Source organism: Marmota marmota, unplaced genomic scaffold (assembly GCF_001458135.2).
Source record: "Marmota marmota marmota unplaced genomic scaffold, marMar, whole genome shotgun sequence".
Lineage (NCBI taxonomy): Eukaryota > Metazoa > Chordata > Mammalia > Rodentia > Sciuridae > Marmota > Marmota marmota.
In genome coordinates, this window is record NW_026000108.1 from 37,619,449 (window position 1) to 37,640,881 (window position 21,433).

Below are 21,433 nucleotides of genomic sequence, written 5' to 3' on the forward strand. Positions count from 1 at the left end.
TCTCTCTCTCTCCTCTCTTCCTGGAATAGCTAACAAATCCCTCCCTCTGTCCTCATGCATATGCTATTTTTCTCAAGGTGTGACTATTTGTCAGTCACCAACATGTAAAATAAATTGCACAGTCAATGAAAGAGGGAAAAAGGGAAATCAACATACAGAGAATACATGGATCCTCAAAAGCAAGTGGGGGAACAGCTATTTGACCTCCTGTTATGGAAATTGAACTATTTGACCTCCTGTTATGGCATGAGGATTCCTCCAGCAAGGAATCAACCACAAAATAAGTCGCTTATTTACTAACTTAATTATCTCAAAAAGTAACTTTAAAATAGAAGCTTCCATTTTTAGATTGGGACAAGTCACATAAATTTATCTCAGAAATGCTGAATGACATTAATACATTTTCTCTTCTCACTCAGTCTATCTGCACAGCTGAGCTGCCAGCATTTCATGGTTAAGAACAGGGAACTGAGGAGACTTACCAGATGAATGGAATTTCACTTGTGAGACCAGTGCACAACCAAACTCAGAGCATCAACTGCTACAAAACCTATCTGAGAGTTTCACAGACATTATAGGCCACTTAACATTCAGCACCTTCAGACTTACTTGTGTTCCTGTGACTTTGATCCCCAGGGAGAGAAGCATCCATAGTCCAGGCTGGAATGTGTTGGTTGGGATGTACAGTAGGTACCATCGTGCTCTCATTATAAATTGTATTTATCAGAATAACATCAGGCACTTGAACTTCACCATCAGTAACCATAGGTTCACTTCCATTTGATTTAACATAGGTCTTTTTTAATGTTCCTGCAGGGGAGAAAATATGTTTTAAAACACTAATGGAAGTATTTATTCTAAAATAATCAAAGCCATGCAATTCACAATAGACTTTATGGAATCATCCCAGGAATCCATCAATAGATGAATGAATAAAGAAAATGTGTTGTATATACACAATGAAGTTCTACTCAGCCATAAAAAAAGAATGGAATTGTGTTCTTTGCTGACAAGTGGATGGAAACCAGAGACCATCATGCTAAGTGAAATAAGCCAGACTCTCAATGTCAAAGGTTGAATGTCTTCTCTCAAAAACGGAAGGTAGAGAGAACAAAGAAAGTTTAAAGGGAAAAAAAAGCAATCTCACAAAGAGAGAAGGGAGAACAGAAAAGAAAAAAGGGGATCCTAGGGGAGGGAAGAGGGGAGGGAAAGTGGAAGTACCAGGAAATTAAATCGTCCACATTATGCCATGGGTACGTATGAATATATCACAATGAATTCCACCTTTATGTAGAATTCTAATGTATCAATTTAAACAAATTAAAAAAAGGAAGAACAGTAGAGTACATGAAGGAGATGGGGGGTTATGGGAGGGAAAGGGAAATGCAATGGAATAAATTATGTGATGTGCATATATTAACATATCATAATGAATCTCACTATTATGTTTAACTCTAATGCACTAATAAAAACATAATTAAAAAACAAAAATGCTAGAGCTACCTCCCCATGTATCCTTCTACCCAGGCAAACACAAAAAGCAAGACGGTCACTGTAGCTTCCTCCTGCCTTCATGAGGACCACGAGTAGAGGTTCTATTGCACCTCAAGTGACACTACCCATATGGAAACTGTGGTTTTATTGAGAACTCAGGTTTAGAGATAGAGTCTCCCATCTAGGCTAGCTGATGCCCAAAGAATTTAGGACAATTCTCCCTCATCTGGGATGCACCACAGATGAACCATAGTAACTCTCACAGTGCTTCCTTCCTGCTTTCTCAGCTTCTCAGGTCCACCCATGACTATATGCTACTGTGACCCAGGACACATACTCATCTATGTCCATACTGCACCTGCCACTAAAGGACACAACAAACCTGCTGGTTTTCAGCCTTATATTTTCTCATAGTTGGCACTAAATTTTAGGGAGCAAGCCTTAAAAGAAACGAGAAACGAATAGGGCTCAGATATTTACCAAGACTTATGTCAGAGAGACAAACAAACAAGAAACCTCTCATTACAACACAAAGTTAAAGGAGAAAGTAAATTATTCTCATCTTTGACCTGAAGCTATAAAATATAATTATATGAAATAAAAAATACTCATTAAACAAGGATTACTAACTGGTCACTTTCTCAAGGTATCCACCTATGAGTCAACAAAATAAAGACCCACAACTAAGATTATTGAGAATCACCTAGCTTTGTCTTTAGGCAGAAACGTTTCAAAACTATGAAAGAGCTCATGCATTTTTAATATATTTATTTTTTATTTTTAGTTATGCCTGAAAATAGAATGTATTTTTGCAGAATATATATACACAAAATATAACTTACATATTTTTAACTCAGTCAAAATAGACAGCAGATTGTATTTCCATAATATAGCACTGTAGCTGGGAATGTCAACGAAAATAAATGAATGTGATATTGACCCATTCATATACACCCAAGGGAGAATTTTTCCCCCTAAAAACATTCACAGTCAATGCTTTAATTGGCTCTCACTTTTCTAAGTAGTCCCATGGACCATTAAAAGCAAAAGAAATATAAATAAAATATTTAATATCTGTCTGTGGAAAAAATTTCTCTACATGTGCTTGACCCTTGGAAAACATTAAACTCCAAATCAAAATAGAAAAGCAGCTGTTTTCTAGCTAACTATGGTCAACAGTTTCATCTGCCAAAGGATTCTAAATAAAACGCTGGGCACAAAAACTGAGTCCTGACCATCAGATGCAGGTGACACTCTTTAAACTCCATGATTGTGAGTAAAAAGCAAATGGAGAAGGTGAAATGAAGAAATCTCTTAATTGTTTTTGATTTTCAAATTTCTTAGAACTTATCTTAGATAAAAATTAATAGGTGTGATAGGCTTCGTTACTAAACAAAATAAATTTCATTCATTCAGAAAAATTTACTAATCAATTCCATATGATTCTATTTTCTTCCATTTTTCAATTTCTCTCTTCCTTGCTTATTTTAGCATAAAAATATTTCTCAAATAACGTGATATTTCTGCTAATGTGGCTCTCAAGAATATTTAAAGCCCATCAAAATGACTTATGCTAAACATGAGTAGGCATCCAAGTCTGTCTCCTACTTTTAACAAATGCCAATTCCTCACGTTTATACCCCTGAGTAACTCTCTTAAGATGAGTTCAACAGCTGTTCTTATAATAACTGGCCTTCTTAGTAATCTTGCCCTCATCTTTTTAGCCCAGCCACAGTGATGAAAGTGTTAATAACATTTGTTTACCTTAAGAAATCCTTTCAAACACTGACTTTTTTAGAAAACATTGACTTGCATAACACCTTTTTTTAAAAAAGAAAAGGCAGTTTCCTTGTTCATAAATTTTATGTATCAAAGCTATTTGGCAGGATTGATGAAAGGATAATATATGACAGTTGCCATAACTAATGTTCTTAAAGTATATTTTGGGAGGGACATGTTTTCAACAGCCTGAACTCAAAAAAAATAAATAAAAGCATGAGTTCCCTGAGAAATTTGGGGGGGGGGGATATTTGTTTTCTGGGAAAAAAAATGACATTCATTTCTTTTGCATTTCATGTCAGGTATATTCATATCAGTGACCTAGATTCTTACAAGCTGCCCAGGTTCTTAAAATTGCCTTTTTGACATAAGTAACAGACTGAAACACCCTTTTACATATAGAGGTTCCCAGCTCCCAATAATATTTCTTGGGTTTGGGTGGGGATTGAGCTTTGGGTCTGGTCATCTATAGTTTCTATTTATTATTTCTCACCAAACTCTCCACTTCCCTCAAATCTTTCCACCTATGGCCATTCCTGCCTTTCTTTTTATGTAACCCAAAATGGAGTATATTCCCTTTTCAACTCCGCTGTTGAATGTGAGCCTTCTACTGAAGATTGGGGAGTTAATGGTTGGACAGTCAGTGTACAAGCCATAGTGCTGCAGCTGAGGAGCAGATAGTTTACAACTGCACACGGCTCTTTAAAAAAAAAGTTGAGGTCATTTCTTTTGTGTGTGTGTTTTATTCACTTCTTTTTTAAAATTTTTATTTATTTTTTAATTAATTTTTTATTTATATATGACAGCAGAATGCAATATAATTCTTATTACACATATAGAGCACAATTTTTCATATCTCTGGTTGTATACAAAGTATATTCACACCAATTCGTGTCTTCACTTTGGATAATGATGTCCATCACATCCCACCATTATTTCTAACCCCATGCCTCCTCCCTTCCCCTCCCACCCCTCTACCCTATCTAGAGTTCGGAAAAATTTGTTTTTAAGCATCTCTGGACACTGACCAACTCCTGACATCATCTATTATGCTTTTTTTTTTTTTTTTTTTACCAGGAATTGAACTCAGGGGCACTTGATCACTGAGCCACATCCCCAGCCCTATTTTGTATTTTATTTAGAGACAGGGTCTTGCTGAGTTGCTTAGGACCTTTATACGTTGCTGAGGCTGGCTTTGAACTCCAGATCCTCCTCTCTCAACCTCCTAAATCACTAGAATTACAGGTGTGCGCTACCACACCTGGCTTATGATTTTTTTAAACACAAAAACTAAAATTCAATAAGACTAAACACTATCAACCTGCACCCATGATAAGCTATGTGAAAATGGTGAGAGCTATTAGCCCAGAATAAAGTGTTCATTCTTCTAATGGGACCACATCCTTTTCTACATTCCTATTTTTATGGCACTGTGGTTAAGAGTACAAGTCCTGCTGCCTGATCACCTGGATTTAAATTCCATCTCTACCATTTACCAGCTCTGAAACTTTAGATAAACTCTCAACTGCCATGAAATAAAGAAGATAAAAGTACTTCCCACCTGGGGCTAGCTACATCTATATATCTGTATCTATGTACAACTATAAAATATATGTGTATTCAAGACATTATATAAATACTTGATATGGATCTTGGCACATAGTAATTTCTTAATAACTGTTAGTCATTACTACATAATGATAGTAGTATTAGTAAAATTGTCTTCCTTAGGGCTGCTAAAGTACTCTTAAATAAATAGTAATATCCTTTTATTGTAAGTGCATCCCTGTATCATAAAATAGCTAATTTTCAAAAGTGAACCACTTAATCCACTTTTAGAATAAGATAATCATGTCTCTTTTATGCCAAGTTATTAGTAGAAGGCCAATTATATCAAGATTGTATGGCTAAAGAGCGTTTCAGCTCTTTAACAAAAACAATTTAAAGTCTATAATTCTAATAATAGCTAACTATAGCAAACCCTTACAATGAATATTGGGCACTACAGTAGGCAGAAATATGCTCCCCTGGAAATGTCCATGTTCTAATTCCCAAGACCTGTGAATATGTTATTTTTCACACTTTACATGCCAAAAGGAATACTGTAGGTGCAATTAAATTCAGGATATCGAGATGGGGAAATTATCCTGCATTACTGATCTAAGCCCAAAGTAACCACATGGGTCTTTATAAGCAGAAGATGGAGATGAGGGACTATGTGTCTGAACCATAAAGTATGAGATTTAATGGAACATGTTTTAAAGATGGAAAGTCACAAGGCAAGCAATGCAGGAAACTTCTAAAAGCTAGAACAAGCAAGGAAATGGATTGTCCGCTAGAACCTCCAAAAGATAACATTCATTTTCACCCAGTGAAACCCATTTTAGACTTTAATCTTCAAAACTATAAGATGATAAATCTGTCTTTTAAACTACCAAGTTTGTGGTAATTTGTTACAGCAGCAACAAGGAAACTTATACAGGCTGCTAAGCACCTTCTCTACAGGCATCAACTGAATTGAACTTCCAACTATCCTATGAAACAGGTAATATAATTAATCTCTCTTCACAGAGTTTTAGAAAGAAAGCATATGAAGTTTATGAAGGGTAATTAACTTGCCCAAGAATTGAGTTGGGACATAACACATACAGATACATTGAAACGCACTTCTTACTCTGGAACGAAGTATATTGTTTTTAAAAAACATCAACTACTATATGCTTAAAGAATTTATCTTCCTATAATGTGGCTTTAAAATTAATTCCTTATCTTTGTATCCTTAGCCATGTGTCCCACTTTTACTTTGCATTGCTTATGTGCCAGGAATTCACACTTGCTCTCTGCAGAGAATGCCAAATTTAGTAAAAGGTGCTAGCCATCAAGATTAAAAAATACAAGCCACGCTGTGGGTGCTTTGAGAATGATGTGCATATGACAATCTGGTGGGAAAAAGTAGAGAAGTAGTCATCGTTCCATTTGAGAAATTTGGGAAAGCTTTATAAAGGAGAGTATCCTTGCTATGAATCTTGTAAAATAATTGCAGATTTTCAAGGTTTGAGCAAAATATTTGTGGGGGGAAGTAGGGAGAAAAAAAAGTAGGGAATGGAATACTTTCTAGATAGAACAAAAAGCAAAAGATATAGAAAATCCTATCAGCAAGTAATTAAACATGGCTATCCCACAGGGAATACCCTAAGAGAAAAAGCCGGAGACATAGTGGAAGCTAGATATGAAAGATGGGTCTTGTTCAGGGTTTGGAATTGATCTTGTACCAAAGCACTTTTGAGGTGTCTTAAGTGGGGTGGAGCATTATTAGAAATATCCCTGTGGCAGCAGGATGAGGATTGAAAGGAGTCAAGTCCAAAGGAAAGATAGAAGCGTATTGTAATAGTTCAAATGAGAAAAGAGGAAAGCCTTGCCCCAGGAAAAGGCAGTGAGGACAAAGAGCATTTGGGAGAGATCTTTCAGAAGCAAAAACCATAGGGACATGAGGGGAAGGGTCAAAGGACCTTTCAGGATTTCTGGTTTGAATGGATTAAATAAGGCACTCCCATCTGTGATAAATGTGTGCATCATTAGTGCAGTACTAATTAGTAGATATTTCAATTTTCCCCATTCTAGTGGAACCTATGCAGGGTTTGTACTCTGGCCTCTTGGGTGGGGCCTTGCAATGGATTCAAAGTCATAAGCAAAACTTATAACTTCTAGATGGAGACATTAATCTCTGATGCAAGACCCTCCAGAGCTTTGGCACAATAGCTGCAAAGGTTCAGGATGGGGGTTGGTCCACCCATTTGGTCCCTGAGGGACCTAACGCAGCACATACTCATGCACTTTGCAAAGGACCTATAGCGTAAGTGACAAATGAACATTGGCTCTTTTTAAACCACTGGTGTTTGGGGATTTTCTATTGTTATTATTATACAACAGAGCCTAGACAATCCTGACTGATGCAGTAGACACTAGGGAATGAAAAATAGATCTGTAGGTGCTTATTTTTGTTGCTAATGTTATATATTCGTTGAGTTTAAAATGACTGTGAAACATTTAAGGAGACAAAAGCCCAAATCTGGAGCAAGCTAAAGATTTCCTCCAGAATGCCTCGCCAGACCCGCTGTAAAGCTGCCCATCCCCACTGCACTCTTGGCGCACACACTGCTAATACTGCAGCAATAGGCACCCGGTGGAATTATTGGTTTTATGCATGTCTGTGTTTCAAGCCTACAACAGACTGCCTAGTGCCAGCGCAGGCCTCAATAATTATTTGTTGAATTTATGAATGATGAATGAAGTGATGGGAATAGATGGCATTGTCATGAGCAGTATGGGTTTTAAGTGAGGAAAGCTTAGGACAGACACCCTGACTGACATTCAATGGGTACGCCAAGAAATACGAACTCAAGGAAACAAAGAAAGAGCAGCCAGAGAGATAAAAGAAACACCAGAAGGGGAGAAAAATGAAGGCAAAATTTACGAGCAATTCAAAAAGCAAGGAGTGATTATTTTTCCCCCCTTTACTGTCCTACCTCCCACTGTTGGTTTTCATTGTTATTTTCTATTTCCTCCCATATCTCAATAATAACCCTAAATGTTAATGGCTTAAACTCACCAATCAAGAGACACAGGCTAGTAGAATGGATCACAAAACAAGACCCAACAATATGCTGCCTACAGGAGGAAAAGACATACATAGGCTGAAGGTGAAAGGTTGGGAAAAATCATATCACTTATATGGACTTCAGAAACAAGCAGGAGTGTCCATACTCATATCAAATAAAATAGATTTCAAGCCAAAGTTCATCAAAAGGGATAAAGAGGGACACTACATACTGCTTAAGGGAACCATACACCAACAAGACATAACAATCATAAATATTTATGCCCCAAACAATGGTGCAGCTATGTTCGTCAAACAAACTCTTCTCAAGTTCAAGAGTCTAATAGACCACCATACCATAATCATGGGAGACTTCAACACACCTCTCTCGCCACTGGACAGATCTTCCAAACAAAAGTTGAATAAGGAAACTATAGAACTCAATAACACTATTAATAACCTAGACCTAATTGACATATATAGAGTATACCACCCAACATCAAGCAGTTACACTTTTTTCTCAGCAGCACATGGATCCTTCTCAAAAATAGATCATATATTATGTCACAGGGCAACTCTTAGACAATATAAAGGAGTAGAGATAATACCATGCATCTTATCTGATCATAATGGAATGAAACTGAAAATCAACGATAAAAGAAGGAAGGAAAAAGCATACATCACTTGGAGAATGAACAATAGGTTACTGAATGATCAATGGGTTATAGAAGACATCAAGGAGGAAATTAAAAAATTCTTAGAGATAAATGAAAACACAGACACAACATATCGGAATCTATGGGACACATTGAAAGCAGTTCTAAGAGGAAAATTCATTGCTTGGAGTTCATTCCTTAAAAAAAGAAAAAACCAACAAATAAATGATCTCATACTTCATCTCAAAATCCTTGAAAAAGAAGAGCAAAACAACAGCAAAAGAAGTAGAAGGCAAGAAATAATTAAAATCAGAGCTGAAATTAATGAAATCGAAACAAAAGAAACAATTGAAAAAATTGACAAAACTAAAAGTTGGTTCTTTGAAAAAATAAACAAAATCGACAGACCCTTAGCGATGCTAGCGAAGAGAAGAAGAGAGAGAACTCAAATTACTAGCATACGGGATGAAAAAGGCAATATCACAACAGACACTTCAGAAATACAGAAGATAATCAAAAACTATTTTGAATCCTTATACTCCAATAAATTAGAAGATAGTGAAGGCATAGATAAATTTCTTAAGTCATATGATCTGCCCAGATTGAGTCAGGAGGATATAGACAACCTAAACAGACCAATATCAATTGAGGAAATAGAAGAAACCATCAAAAGACTACCAACTAAGAAAAGCCCAGGACCGGATGGGTATACAGCAGAGTTTTACAAAACCTTTAAAGAGGAACTAATACCAATACTTTTCAAGCTACTTCAGGAAATAGAAAAAGAGGGAGAACTTCCAAATTCATTCTACGAGGCCAACATCACCCTGATACCTAAACCAGACAAAGACACTTCAAAGAAAGAAAACTACAGACCAATATCTCTAATGAACCTAGATGCAAAAATCCTCAATAAAATTCTGGCGAATCGGATACAAAAACATATCAAAAAAATTGTACACCATGATCAAGTAGGATTCATCCCTGGGATGCAAGGCTGGTTCAATATACGGAAATCAATAAATGTTATTCACCACATCAATAGACTTAAAAATAAGAACCATATGATCATCTCGATAGATGCGGAAAAAGCATTCGACAAAGTACAGCATCCCTTTATGTTCAAAACTCTAGAAAAACTAGGGATAACAGGAACATACCTCAATATTGTAAAAGCAATCTATGCTAAGCCTCAGGCTAGCATCATTCTGAATGGAGAAAAACTGAAGGCATTCCCTCTAAAATCTGGAACAAGACAGGGATGCCCTCTCTCTCCACTTCTGTTCAACATAGTTCTCGAAACACTGGCCAGAGCAATTAGACAGACGAAAGAAATTAAAGGCATCAAAATAGGAAAAGAAGAACTTAAATTATCACTATTTGCAGATGATATGATTCTATACCTAGCAGACCCAAAAGGCTCTACAAAGAAACTATTAGAGCTAATAAATGAATTCAGCAAAGTGGCAGGATATAAAATCAACACGCATAAATCAAAGGCATTCCTGTATATCAGCGACAAATCCTCTGAAATGGAAATGAGGACAACCACTCCATTCACAATATCTTCAAAAAAAATAAAATACTTGGGAATCAACCTAACAAAAGAGGTGAAAGACTTATACAATGAAAACTACAGAACCCTAAAGAGAGAAATAGAAGAAGATCTTAGAAGATGGAAAAATATACCCTGTTCATGGATAGGCAGAACTAACATCATCAAAATGGCGATATTACCAAAAGTTCTCTATAGGTTTAATGCAATGCCAATCAAAATCCCAACGGCATTTCTTGTAGAAATAGAGAAAGCAATCATGAAATTCATATGGAAAAATAAAAGACCCAGAATAGCAAAAACAATGCTAAGCAGGAAGTGTGAATCAGGCGGTATAGCGATACCAGACTTCAAACTATACTACAGAGCAATAGTAACAAAAACAGCATGGTACTGGTACCAAAACAGGCGGGTGGACCAATGGTACAGAATAGAGGACACAGAAACCAATCCACAAAACTACAACTATCTTATATTTGATAAAGGGGCTAAAAGCATGCAATGGAGGAAGGATAGCATCTTCAACAAATGGTGCTGGGAAAACTGGAAATCCATATGCAACAAAATGAAACTGAATCCCTTTCTCTCGCCATGCACAAAAGTTAATTCAAAATGGATCAAGGAGCTTGATATCAAATCAGAGACACGCCGTCTGATAGAAGAAAAAGTTGGCTACGATCTACATACTGTGGGGTCGGGCTCCAAATTCCTCAATAGGACACCCATAGCACAAAAGTTAATAACTAGAATCAACAAATGGGACTTACTCAAACTAAAAAGTTTTTTCTCAGCAAAAGAAACAATAAGAGAGGTAAATAGGGAGCCTACACCCTGGGAACAAATCTTTACTCCTCACACTTCAGATAGAGCCCTAATATCCAGAGTATACAAAGAACTCAAAAAATTAGACAATAAGAGAACAAACAACCCAATCAACAAATGGGCCAAGGACCTGAACAGACACTTCTCAGAGGAGGACATACAGTCAATCAACAAGTACATGAAAAAATGCTCACCATCTCTAGCTGTCAGAGAAATGCAAATCAAAACCACCCTAAGATACCATCTCACTCCAGTAAGATTGGCAGCCATTATGAAGTCAAACAACAACAAGTGCTGGCGAGGATGTGGGGAAAAGGGTACACTTGTACATTGCTGGTGGGACTGCAAATTGGTGCAGCCAATTTGGAAAGCAGTATGGAGATTTCTTGGAAAGCTGGGAATGGAGCCACCATTTGACCCAGCTATTCCCCTTCTTGGTCTATTCCCTAAAGACCTAAAAAGAGCATGCTACAGGGACACTGCTACATCGATGTTCATAGCAGCACAATTCACAATAGCAAGACTGTGGAACCAACCTAGATGCCCTTCAATAGACGAATGGATAAAAAAAATGTGGCATTTATACACAATGGAGTATTACTCTGCATTAAAAAATGACAAAATCATAGAATTTACAGGGAAATGGATGGCATTAGAGCAGATTATGCTAAGTGAAGCTAGCCAATCCCTAAAAAACAAATGCCAAATGTCTTCTTTGATATAAGGAGAGTAACTAAGAACAGAGTAGGGACGAAGAGCAGGAGAAGAAGATTAACATTTAACAGGGATGAGAGGTGGGAGGGAAAGGGAGAGAGAAGGGAAATTGCATGGTAATGGAAGGAGACCCTCAGGGTTATACAGTGGAGGGGGTAGAGAGAGAGGAGGGGAGGGGAGGGGAGAGGTGGGGAGGGGGGAGGGTGGAGGATGGGAAAGGCAGCGGAGCACAACAGACACTAGTATGGCAATTTGTAAATCAATGGATGTGTAACTGATGTGATTCTGCAATCTGTATTTGGGGTAAAAATGGGAGCTCATAACCCACTTGAATCGAAGTGTGAAATATGATATATCAAGAACTATGTAATGTTTTGAACAGCCAACAATAAAAAATTAAAAAAAAAAAAAAGCAAGGAGTGATCAACAAGCTAGTTGTTGGAGCAAGCTAGTTGGATAGCACACCTGGAGAGAAGGCAGCATGGCCCGTGCCAAGCGACAAAGAACATGCTCATCAAAAATGGATGTAAACAGAGAGAAAGCATAGCTTCCTCATTTCAGCCTTGTTCCAATACACATTGTTGGGAGTCGCCCTGGCTCCAAAGACTAACTTCCAAATTCTTATTTTGTGCACATGTATGAACATGTAACAACAAATCCCACCATTATGTACAACTTTACTATTCTAATAAAAAAAAAAGAATTAAAAAATAAAGTGTTATTTCCTCCAGGAGGCATCCCTCACTCAGCCCAGGTTCAGTTCTCGCCATCAGCTCACATTGCAGTGTGATCATGCTGAATGCCTTCCTCCCTTGGAGAATTGTGCAATCCCTGCAGGGGGCTTTATTGAATGCTGTGCTCAATGCCTCGGCCCAATGTGTTACACAGAACAGGCACTCAAAATAAGTTCATTAAAGGAATGAACAGCATCAACTTATAGCTACCACTTTATTTCTTTTAAATATTGCTCTTCATATCAAAATGATTTTACCTTAAACATCACATGATAATATGTTTATGTTTTACCATTTATGTATAGGCTGTATTTATACACGATACATTATTGTATTGTAATATATATTTTATATACAACACATTAAATTCAGGGCAGGCACCAGTTCAGTCCCCATGGCATAAGCTGACGTACAGTCAGGTGATAGCAATTCAAACTGCTCTAGGCTTAGTTCTTATAAGAAATGACTTGGTCAATGAAAGTCAGGCTCAGTCCTAAGCATAAAAGTCAAGTAAAACTTGCTATCACATTGAAAATCCAAAAGTCAGGCAGTTTTATTTCCTCCTAGCTTTTTTATGGGCAATTATAATATACTGGCTGTGGGGTTATGTGTTTGTGGATTACAGGATGAATACAACAATGAATCACAGTACAAAGTTTTAATTTTTATAGATAGAGTTAAAATGAGACAGACATATATTAATCAGTTGTTATTTGACTATAATAAGACTATTGAAAGAATCATCTAAAAATAATTTTTCATAAGCAGATAAAAACAAATTCTTTACCTTCATAATAAACTTTATAATTGAAAAAAAATATTTTCACAAATATTTCATTTAACTTTCACAAGAATTCTGTAAAATGATGGAATCATTTCCCAACTTAAAGAGAAGGAGAAGCCTCTTATCTGAAGTCACATGTCAGTAAATGAAGACCAACAGCATAAACCTAGACCTTCTGATACCAAGCTACACATTTCTTCTGTGTCATGTGTCCTATCACCATTTCAGTCACCAAGGAAACAAGACCCTACATATAGTGAACTTTCTTCCTTTTCTACTTCCCTTTCAACTCCTTTCAAAAACCTGATTCCTTACTTTACAGTCCAAATCTTTGGAAGCGTACAGACAGCTTGAATGCCTGTCAAGTTTAGAAATATGAAACTAAACCAAACTTTTGTAGCTCTAGTTGAGGGGTTAGGGTCAGAAACAATGTGTTGCTTCTGTCTTCTGGACCCTGCTGCAACAATATTATTCAAAATTCTCAACGCTCATCTTGAGAAATCTTTACCATCTTGATTTTATGCAAGGGACAAGCCAAAACACATGAATTGCAGACACGTATTCCATCTGTTTGTAAGGCTTTCATCATCTTTTCCTAATCAATAATCCTCTCATCATTATCTCTGCCTTTTCAAAGCATGAACTCCCGCTTTTATTTGTATACAATTGGCATCTCAGGACCCCTTAGCATCCCTCATGTGCCCAGGAGAGAGCATAGAGTGACAAACTCAAAACAAACAGGATATTTTTAAAAGTAAGAAGAATTTAATGAGGTTTTTAAAGCATAGATATAAAATGGTCATATTCTTCAATATAGCAATAAACATCTGGGTTATAAAATAAGAAATTATTCTTTGGACAGATATTACTTCAATATGGCTATATCAAATCATTTGGTAAAGAATTTATGAAAAGAATGCCTTAAAGATGCATGGGGAAACTCTCCTACTTTCTAAACTTTACCTAAGTATAAACAAAATAGAATTTAGGCCCTGGTTACAAATTAGTAGTCTTCCTAATCCTATATATAAGCAATATGAAATCCCATTCTGGATACATACTCAAGAAAAATAAAAATGTATGTCCACACAGAAACTATATGAATATTTATAGCAGGATAATGGATAACTCATAATAGCCAGAAAATGAAAATAACCTAAATGTACATCAATTGAGGAGTATATTTTAAAAAACAAAAAGCATTACATCTATACAAAGGAATATTATTCTGCCATCCAAAGGAATGGAGTATTGATACATACTACCACTTACATGAAACTTAAAAACATTACATGAAGTTAAAGAAGCCAGTCACAAAAAGACCAAATATGGGGGCCTGGGGTTGTGGCTCAATGGTAGAGCACTTGCCTAGCACATGCAAGGCGCTGGATTCGATCCTCAGCACCACATAAAAATAAATATATACAATAAAGGTATTGTGTCCAACTACAACTAAAAAATAAATATTAAAAAAAGACCACATATGGTCATAGGAAATGTCTAGAAGAGGGAAATTCATAGACAGAAAAGAGGTCAGTGGCAGTTTACGCAAGGACCAGGGGGTGAGGAAAGAGGAGTTTCTTTATGAGGTCATGAAAATGTTCTACAGATGTCTGAATATACTAGAAACCACTGAACTGTATACTTCAAATGGTTGAATTGTGTAATATATATATATATATATATTATATTTCAAAAAGCTATAATTTTTTAAAATTTAGTAAGTAAAAATCACCCACAGAAAGCACTGGTAGCATCCCTTCTCTGCCCTCTGTTCAGAAGCTTCTAAACACTAAGGCTCTTAAAAATGTCCTACAGGTTTTTAGCACAAGATGTGAGAATGAAAGAAAATATTCTTCAGAGTTTGTGGTAGTGTCATGACAATTCAACATTGAAAGAGGACAGTGGTATGTCTGAGAAAACTACTACCAGATACATCCTCCCAGAGATTACAAGTACAAACACAGAATGAAATTTTTAAAAGTGACCACCATGAGGTACCAGAGAGGGAAGAAAGGACAAGTCTGGAGGGGAGTTGACTCCTGGAAGAAAGGAAGAGCAGAGGTGCACTTCAGGCTGTTTACCGCCATTAGCCTGGGAGCAGACCACTTGGCACTACAGAGGGAGAGGCCAGGAAAACACACTGGGCAACCTCAGGGGACACTCCATGAGGTTGGGCTGAGGCACTTTTTCTATCTTCCTTCTTAGTTACCCAATTCGGTCTTACCTCCCTTGACTTATGTGAAATCCAGTATTTCCAGATTCTTTTCTTTCTTCTCTGACCATTCTTCCTTTATCTCTTGTTCCCTCCTTTCTTTGTTTACCCCTGAAGTGCTGGCATTCTCCAAAGCTTTGCCCCTCACATTTTAATCAATAGGTTTTCTCTTACAGTTCATAGATTCCTGCAGCGTTCACCACCACTGAGACTCCCATGTTCTTAACTGCCCCTAAGGCTCCCTCCCTGGATGCCTCTCACTTCAGACCTCAACAGTAGGGTGTGAGTTAAATTCCAATAAGCCAAATATCATGGTCACAGTTTCTCTCTGAATTCCCTTAGGAAGCAACATGTTGGAACTCTTATGTCCTCCATTTCTTAGCCTCGCCTGTCGAATTTATTCAGGATAAATGCACTTACCCTGATTCCACTGTATTTGCTTGTCCCACAATGTCTGTAAGTCCAAACCAAACCTCCAACATGTCTTCCATCCACCTGTATCAGATTTCTCCACCGTTACTTCCTACACTAACAGATGACACTAAAAATCAATCTGGATACCCATGCCAGAAATTCAGGAGTCAGCTTTGACTTTTCCCCCTCCCTCGCTCCAAAACCCAGCAAATCTTTATTTATGTTGTTTTAAATCTACCAATGCCTTATTTCAAACTTTCATCACCCTCTGCTTAGATCATAGCTAGAGACCCCACTGGGCTCTCTGCCTTCATTTCCTTCTATCCAGTTCTACCGCCTTTTGCAAATGCAAATATGATCAGATTTCTCCTCTTGGAAACATCCTCCAATTGTTACTCACCACCCATGGCAGTGATTTTCAAGCACTTTTGCAGCAAATAAATACAGTCTGCCCTCCTTGTCCATGGGTTCTACATCCTCAGATTCAAACAACTGTCAATGGAAAATACTAAGGGGAAAACTGCATCTGTACTGAACACACAAAACTTTTAAAAATTCTTATTCCCTAATAATATGGTTCAATCCCTAATACCAAAATATATATATATATATATATATATATATATATATATACACACACACATACATATATACATATATACGCATGTATTTGCATAATACATATATAAATAAATTCATATGTGTGTGTGTGTGTATATATATATGCTATTTTACACAGAGGACTTGAGCATTTGTGGGGTTTGGTGTTCAAGGGAAGTCTTGAAACCAATTCTCCATGGATAACAAAGCTCAAATGTATTATTTTCATATAAATAACATATAAGATTCTAATATCAGGGTCAGGGTTGTGACTCAGTGGTAGAGCACTTTCCTTGCATGTGTGAGGCCCTAGGTTCAAACCTCAGCACCACATATAAAATAAATAAATAAACAAAAATAAAGCTACTGTGTCCATTTAAAAAAAAGGGGGGAGTTTTTTTTTTAAAAAAAAGATTCTAATATCTACAAATAAATAGGAGCTTTATTTTGCTGACATTAATGTCTTATTCATTCAATAAATGAGAAAATAAATCAATCAATGAGAAAATAATGGGTAGTTTTTATGAAATAAAAATTAAAAAATCATTAGTAGTGGAATTAGATCAGCATCATTCTGCCATTTATTTCTCTACTTTATCTAATTGCATGCATTCAAAAATCCTAATTTATATCATTAGGTAGCTACCAATGGTAATAGTTTGCTGTTTTTTTCCAACAGTTCACCTTTCAAATTATGGGTATAATTCATTTAAAGAGAGATAGCAAGATACAAATACAAGTGAATTGTGAATTAACCTGTCAGCACATATTATTACTTGGTTGCTGGCCACTGCTTGGTTAAAATTTAGAATGTAATATCTCGAGTATGTACTTAAGTTCTATTTTTAAAAATGAAAATCAAAGCAAACATTGGTGCAATCTTCCTTAGAACCTGGGTTCCATGGAATGGAGCTTAAAAACCAATGTTCTGGATGCTAAAGCCCAAATGCCGTAGTGTGATCTGCAAGCTCCTGAGTCATTCAAACTTTGTCAATCTAGCTGCATTTCACACTCCTGCTAAATTTTCGCCCAGTTTCATAAGTCCAGTTCCATCATTCATGGGATTATACTTTTGCACTTGCTATTTTCTCTGTTTACGTCACCTGAATTTCTATTAACTTAATTATAAATGTTAACATGCTTTCTCCCCTAGAAGCCTTCTCTTGCTGCCCTATCGTCAACAAAGTCTGTCTTGTCTCAGGTCATCTTCTCCACATCAATGTGAGCACCAAAGAAAAAACTAACTATAGCCTTTGAGTTTACAGGGACTTTCAATGTGCGTGTCACCTAGCAATCACTCCTTAAAATGGTTTGTACTAATTAACCCATTGATTAGTATTAAGAATAATTACCAGTAAAGTGATTACAGTGGTTGAATATTTTGCCTACAATAATCCACAGACCATCTTTTTATTAACTTGATACATTAGGTTATCTTAGTGCTACATAGAAATCACTCTTCTAAATCACTCTAATTTTAATTTTGACTTAATATTTCTTTAATAATGGTATCACCCACCAATAAAGGAGAGCAGGATCACCAGCAAGACAAGGAGCGCACAGATGCACGGAATCAGGACCAGCAGCAAAAAGCGAAGGATATTAGCTGTGGCCAGCTTCTGTGAGCAGCCATTTCCCATGTTATTGTCATCAGCTCCCAAGACCTAATGTAAAAGAGGAAGATGAAACATGGTTTTAATATTACAAATCAACCAATGCGTGCTATGAAATTTTAGATTATAGTCATCCATTCAGAGCAACATTCGTAAGAGATTTTATTGAGTGTACATAAGAGCGTGAAATGAGGTTAGTCACAAAATCACACTCATAAACAAATAGCTGTATGTGGGTAGAGCAAAAATCACCTATTTTTGAAACATTTTTTTCAAAAGCAGATGAACGCTCACTGATTTTTCCAATTTGAATTTTTGTTTGCATCATTCCAAAAGACTATGGATTATGTGACAAGAATTCACCCTGACCCAGAGCTTTAAGCAAACACTCTATATACAATGATAAAATACTGGTGAATAGGTGGAGACAGGACAATAAGCCGATTTCATTCTCACTTGTCTCACTAGTTCTAACCCAAATCTGTATAAATCTGGATGAAAAAAGTTTTTGGACATGAATAATTCAGCAAGGTTAACTAGTACTTTTCATATATTTAGTGACAAGTTGAATCATGAGGAAGAGACTGTCCTGTTTGCCAGTTAAATACTAGCAACTCCAAGGGCATTCTCAGTGGTCCACAGTGCCCCTGAGCCCACCTGTTGTGAGAAGATGATGGGGTGGTGATGGTTCAGATAAAGTTCTTGTCAAATATGTTAAATTGGGTTTAGTTCAATATCTTGTCAAAAATTATGTCAGGAGATTGGTTTATTAGAAAAGGCTAGCTGAGGGCAGCAACTATTTCATCAGAAGTCTAAGATGGCTCTAAAAGTGCTTTGAGTCACTATAAGCCACTCCTCTGGACCCCTTAGTAAAAGCATGTCTCATGATTCCCCCTTGAACTTCTGACTCTGCATTTTCTCCTCGGACAGCTTGAAAGCTTGAGCTATCACCTCTGCGTACTCTCTTCTGAGCCTCTCTTGAGTCCTCAACTTCCCTTGGAGTTATACTGCACTGTTCATGTGCTTTGTGGACAATAGCAGCTCTTCTAAACATGTCCAGAACCAAAACTAATCTCTTCTATTTCTCTATCTCCAACTAGTTTCTCTCCTGACCTCTCTGTGTGTTCACAGAAACCCCACCATTCCTGAAATTTAGAGACTCCTCCCTCGTCCTTCATTGCTTTAGTCATCTTTTTCATTGCTGTGACTGGGAGACCCGACTAGAACGACACAGAGGAGGAAGAGTTTATTTGAGAATCAGTTTCAGAGGTCTCAGTCCACAGATGGCCACCTCTGTTGCTCTGGACCTGAGTGAGGCAGAGCGTCATGGCAGAAAGGTATGGAACAGGAAAGGAGGTCAGAATGTGCCAATCAGGAAGCAGAGAGAGATCTCCATTCACCAGTAACAAAATATAAACCCCAAAGGTATACCCTGAGTGACCTAACTCCTCCAGTCACACCCTACAGGTCTACAGTTACTACCCAGTTAATCTCTAACAGGATTAATGCACCAATTAGATTAATCCTCTCATAATCCAATCATTTCACCTCTAAACTTTCTTGCATTGTCTCACCATGAGCTTCTGAGAACAAACACCTCATAACCAAATCATAGCAATCATCAACTTATCCCAAACATTACCTGGTGTTGTTAGTTCTTCCTCTGGAATAAATATCTAACTTTTTAAAAAAGGAATGACCTTTGAGGCAAAGCCTTATAATAACCAAGAAGATATTCTAACACAATGGTCCTCTAATATTGTCAGAACTTCCCGGACAGTCCATGACCATTCCCCAAAGAAATGCAAAGGAAACACAAAGACAAGCTTGATGGGTCCTTCCAAGTTGCAAGGCACACACAGGCGATACTCCATTTCTGTTTTATTCCTCCTTCATCAGAATCAGACTTGTTCACTGACACACATTAAAGCAGTGTTTATCACAAAAGGTAACAACATCTGTGATTTTAAGAATTCTCCATGAGAGACATTATTTGAAAGAACTTGGGATGTTGGCTTGCAAGGACTTGATTTCTTAGGTTCATGTCTTTCCTGGCTCATTCCCTCTGTATACCTGGTTTAAGGTATCAGCCAATGTGAGATCATTTAGAATTAATTTACAATTGATCTTCAAGAAGACTTGACATTGACACAATATAATATGAGATCTGCAATAGCACAATGATTACAACACCAACATTAGATTGACAGTACCCTTTGAGTCTTGTAGGTAATATTTCCCCAGTAAAAACAAGTATGGGACTGAAGGTTAAGAGCGTGGAAGAATCAACTAACTTCACTTCCTCAACAATTAGATAAGGAATGCCTAATAATCATAAGAAGAACAGTGATGAAAGCCAGGCACAGTGGTATATGCCAGTAATCCCAGCAACTCTGGAGGCTGAGGCAGAAAGATCACAAATTCAAGGCCAGCCTTAGCAACGTACAGAGACCCTAAGCAACTTAGCAAGACCCTGTCTCAAAAAAAAAAAATTAATTTAAAAAGGGCTAGGGATGTGGCTCAGTGGTTGTTATGATTTGGATGTGAGGTTATCTCCCAAAAGCTCATGTGTGAGACAATGCTCAAGGTTCAGAGGAGAAATTATTCGGTTGTGAGAGTCTTGACCCCCATTAGTGAATTAATCCCCTGATAAGGATTAACTGGTAACTGAAGTGTTAGGGTATGGCTGGAGGTAATGGTTCATTGGAGGCATGGTTATAGGGTACATATTTTATAGCCAGACAGTGGGCTTTCTCTCTGCTTCCTGATCACCTTGAAGGCTGGTTCCCCCTGCCACACTCTTCTGCCATGATGTCCTGCCTCACCTTGAGCCCTGAGGAATAGAGTCAGCTATCCATGGACTTAGACCTCTGAAACCATGAGCCTCCAAATAAACCTTTGCTCCTCTATAGTTGTGCTGGTCAGGTCTTTTAGTTGCAGCAGTGAAATAGCTGACTAAATGAGTGGTTAAGCCCCCCTAGCTTCATCCCCAGTACCAAAACAGAAAAACAAAAAATGAAGTATAGTGGTGGATATAACAATGATTTCAAACCAATTATCCCTTGAAAGCTCACAGTCTTGTAAGATAGATGTATACATAAATAATATAACTATATTTCAAGGAAGCAAATTATAATCTCTAGTCTATTAGACTTTCTTTGGCTCATCTGTTAATTTATATTTGATTGGTTCTTTATATTTTCCTATCCTTCCCTCCCTGTCCTTCATTTTACTCTAGCTTCCCCATATGAAAGAAAACATTTTACCTTTGAGTTTCTGAGTTTGGTTAATTTCACTTAGCATAATATTCTCCATTTCCATCTATTTACTGGAAAATGCCATAATTTTTTTCTTTTTTTATGGCTGAGAAATAAATACACACACACACACAAACACACACACATATATGTATATACATATATAATTGTAATATATCTGAGTAATATAAAAAAAAAA

General features: G+C 37.0%; 1 protein-coding gene across 2 annotated transcripts in view; it reads right to left on the reverse strand.

Annotated features, from left to right (window-relative positions):
• Nucleotides 1–21,433, reverse strand: part of Corin (corin, serine peptidase) — a 256,203-nt gene that overhangs the window by 202,850 nt on the left and 31,920 nt on the right. For both annotated transcript variants that reach the window (XM_048784434.1, XM_048784433.1), the window contains exons 2-3: nucleotides 17,884–18,028; nucleotides 610–810 (exon numbers count right to left, since the gene is read on the reverse strand). In XM_048784434.1, the coding sequence (XP_048640391.1) occupies nucleotides 610–810; nucleotides 17,884–18,028 (346 nt within the window). The remainder of the gene's footprint in view (nucleotides 1–609; nucleotides 811–17,883; nucleotides 18,029–21,433) is intronic.